The sequence below is a fragment of the Vitis riparia genome, chromosome 10, assembly GCF_004353265.1.
Source record: "Vitis riparia cultivar Riparia Gloire de Montpellier isolate 1030 chromosome 10, EGFV_Vit.rip_1.0, whole genome shotgun sequence".
In the NCBI taxonomy this organism is placed as follows: Eukaryota; Viridiplantae; Streptophyta; class Magnoliopsida; order Vitales; family Vitaceae; genus Vitis; species Vitis riparia.
The window spans coordinates 17,501,057-17,504,389 of NC_048440.1; the positions used below are offsets into that span (position 1 = coordinate 17,501,057).

At 34.4% G+C, this 3,333-nt stretch overlaps 1 protein-coding gene across 1 annotated transcript; it reads right to left on the reverse strand.

Moving 5' to 3' along the window:
* Positions 1–2,054: 2,054 nt before the first annotated feature.
* LOC117924031 (transcription factor bHLH162) lies at positions 2,055–3,069 on the reverse strand. Its single transcript, XM_034842581.1, has 3 exons — positions 2,886–3,069; positions 2,437–2,772; positions 2,055–2,326 (listed from the first exon to the last, which is right to left on the reverse strand). Exons 1-3 carry the CDS (start codon positions 3,003–3,005, stop codon positions 2,258–2,260), a joined length of 525 nt encoding a protein of 174 aa, XP_034698472.1. The 5' UTR covers positions 3,006–3,069; the 3' UTR covers positions 2,055–2,257.
* Between the last annotated feature and the right edge of the window lie 264 nt (positions 3,070–3,333).

The window sequence follows — 3,333 nt, forward strand, 5'->3', positions numbered from 1 at the left end:
GATCAATTAGCATTAAAATTGAGTACATATATATATATAATCATATTTAGTTTAGTTTTTCAATGTGTAAGATCCCAACTTTATACAAAAGCTAAACAAAAAATCTCAGTTTATCAAATCAATGTCTATTTCTTGATTCCATTGCTTTCTCTCTTTTTTTTCTTGACTTCCAAACACACTTCCTTTCATGAATTCATAGCATAACCGTGGACCGCATTCTAGGTTTATTAAATTGAAATTGTACAAAGATTTTAATATATTAAATTGAAAGGAATCGAGTGGATGGTAGACCTGATATTTATTGGTTTTGGGTTGGGACATGTAAATTGGCCGGGTTGATTTTGAGCTGTTGCTTTAGGTCTGAAGGGGGTCAGTGATTTTCAAAACTAGTCTAATTTAATTAGGCCTGGTTCATTAACCCGATACTCCTAGAGTTTTAGCCCTAAAATTGTTGCTTTGAGAGATTGAACAAATCTATATCTAATTGGTTGCATATCTTTGATCATTATGAGCTTTGACCTCTAAGTTGTATTATTCAGTAGCATAAGGTTACAAGAGGAAATAAGTATTGCATTATTCAAAATAAATCTAACTTAATGTCATCATATTTGATTCATTAAGAAAAGAAAACTTAATGAGCTTATAGTTCCAAAAGAGCACTCATCATCTACTTAACCATACAGTCTGATCAAGATTCAGATATTTACATCTCTTTTTCCTCACGCCACTCACTCTTCATCCTTCACCAATTAAGCTACACACATAAAAGCACTTTACCATTTTCATGAAGTACATCTCACATACGTTTCTGAAACTGCACTTATACATGCAGCTAAACATTTCCCTATCATCCTCAGTAGAGTCCACTTTATATTAATCTAGCTAGTTAATTTAAGATAATTAATCAGAAATCAAACCCTAGACAAATAGATCAATTCGATCATTAAAATAACCCATTCATGATGAAATTTAAATGTTATCACCACTTTCATGATGAAATACATCTGAGTTACATTTCTGAAACTGTACCATGCATCAACATATATCCATGGATGCCCAAAACAAAATTCTGATCTAAATTAATTAACGACAACCAAACCTGAATCTAAATTAACAACATATATCCATTGAGTTGGGAAGCATAATCAAAACAGATGGACAACGTGCACTTTGAACCAATGCAGTGATCATACACTATGAATATGATGATATTGTAAACACATCTGTCTTCCAAATATTCAAATCTAAATGCTACCAGCAATATGTAAATTAAGACATTTTCACCATTTTCATGACGTTTCTGAAGCTGCAAGCACTCATGCATCCACACATTTCCTATATATACAATGCTACTGGACATATAGGGCTGTCCTATTGATAGGAGAAGATATATAAGATCATTTTGGAAAACCAAACCAGGATCTAGAATCCTAGATTAGCAGCTAGCATCCATGTTGAGTTGGGACAATACCAGACAAGAAGTAGAGCAACAAACATTTTTAAACTGGAATATTCTAGATCGGTATGTAAGACAGCATTTAGGAAATCCTCTGTCTGCCAAAACACCAAGAAACTGAATGCTGAAAGCCTGAATCACAACATTGGACAGACCTTGGTATATCAGACTGCAGGCTATTTATACCTCTTACCAAAATAATATATATAGTGTGATTAATGCTGATCATTTTGGTCATATATCATTCTGGATCCTCATGCAGTGGTCACTTCATTTATGCTATTTGATCTATCATTTGTTAATATAAAATGAAAATTCAATAGCAGATTTTGATAAGGAGCATGATATGTATATATAATGAACCCAAATCATTTATTTTTTTTAAGAAAATTGGTAGTTCAACATGATATCAAAGTTTGATTTGGTGGGAGGTCATGGATTTGAGCCCCCTCTCTTCACATGGTATGATATGGAACATAATGTGTATAGTGAATCCAAATCCTGCAATCTTAAACTAGTAGGAAAATTGATAGTTCAACAAATTCATCTAATAAATGCCGTCCAAAGAGAAAATGTGAGCCTGCTGCAATTTTGAGCCTGTGATCGACATGGGCATTTTCTGAAATCTATAGCTGACATTCAAATGCTAACTATATATTTTATCAGCAACTAAAATTCTTAATCACCACAGAACATCCATAAAAGTGGTTTTTAAAACAACTGGGCAAGCACATTCAAGGAGGTCTTATTTTTTTCGTCCATTAAGACGCAACATTATGCTTCAAACAGAAATATATTAACTTAGAAAACAAACTTCTTTAGTCTCTCGGATATCCTTGCAGCTCCATGACCCAGTACAGGCCCTTCAACCTACAACATTTAAATATTGAAAAAATATTAGTTCTTCTATTTTTTCCATCAAACTAAATTTAATTATCACAACATGAATATATGTGACTGGGAAAACAATTTTAGCCCACCTGTGCATGTATTGTGTGGAAAACTGTATCATCAACAACAGAAAAACTGGCATTGACGATCTCAGCACCTTCTTCATGAAGCACACGAATGGTCTCATTGAACATGAACTGGAAATCCAACCCAGTTATCAGAACTACCTCCAGAGCAGAACCCTTTTCATGAATATCAATCTGTGGTGGTTTTAATCCCACCATGGCTCCACTGTTAGGACTTGTGTTTGGCCTTTCAAATCCCATTAAGTTGTCCTTCCTCTCCTTCATTTTCTCCAATTTTTCCTGTAATCTCTTTATGTAGTTTGCTGCTTCATCCAGTTGATCAGGCAGTGTGATGGCTTCCTGCAACCTCAACAAAAATCCTCATCAATATATAATCAGTATGCATGTATATTCAGTGTCTGTATCTCAGAGAGAGAGAGAGAGGGAGAGAGAGAAGAGATAAAGAAAGAGACCCTTGAGGTTTGATGGGGTACAAGAGAATTGAGCTTGGAGTAGAGGGACTTCATGTGATTTCTCCTATTCCTCTCTATAGTTTTTCTATCAGTTCTAGATGAACTAGGATTGCTCTCCATCAATGTAGAAATGAATTCATTCCTCAACAGAAATGGATTATCATACTTTCACACAAGTATGGTGATAATGATCCAGGCTTTTATAAGCCGAGCCACAGCCAAAGGTTTTTAAAGCAGAATCACTTAATTACAAGCCGTTGATAAAAGTTGGGTGATTTGATATGTAGGTGGGGCCGCTGAGCTATCCATTGTGGGGTTGCATGGACCCTTTTTGACTTGTTTGTACTGAATAAGAAAAACTGTTCAAATTTCGGCTTCAATAACCTAATTAAGTTTAAAATTTAATTATTAGTGTCATAAACATGGTTTAATCAATGCTTATTGTCCA

What these genes read in the sequence shown, in the direction of transcription:
- LOC117924031 (XM_034842581.1), bottom strand. Translation starts at nt 3,005, where the DNA reads ATGGAGAGCAATCCTAGTTCATCTAGAACTGATAGAAAAACTATAGAG. An exon ending in TACCCCATCAAACCTCAAGG is followed by an intron (nt 2,773 to 2,885) that starts GTCTCTTTCTTT and finishes TTGAGGTTGCAG; the next exon opens with GAAGCCATCACACTGCCTGA. An exon ending in TCCACACAATACATGCACAG is followed by an intron (nt 2,327 to 2,436) that starts GTGGGCTAAAAT and finishes TAAATGTTGTAG; the next exon opens with GTTGAAGGGCCTGTACTGGG.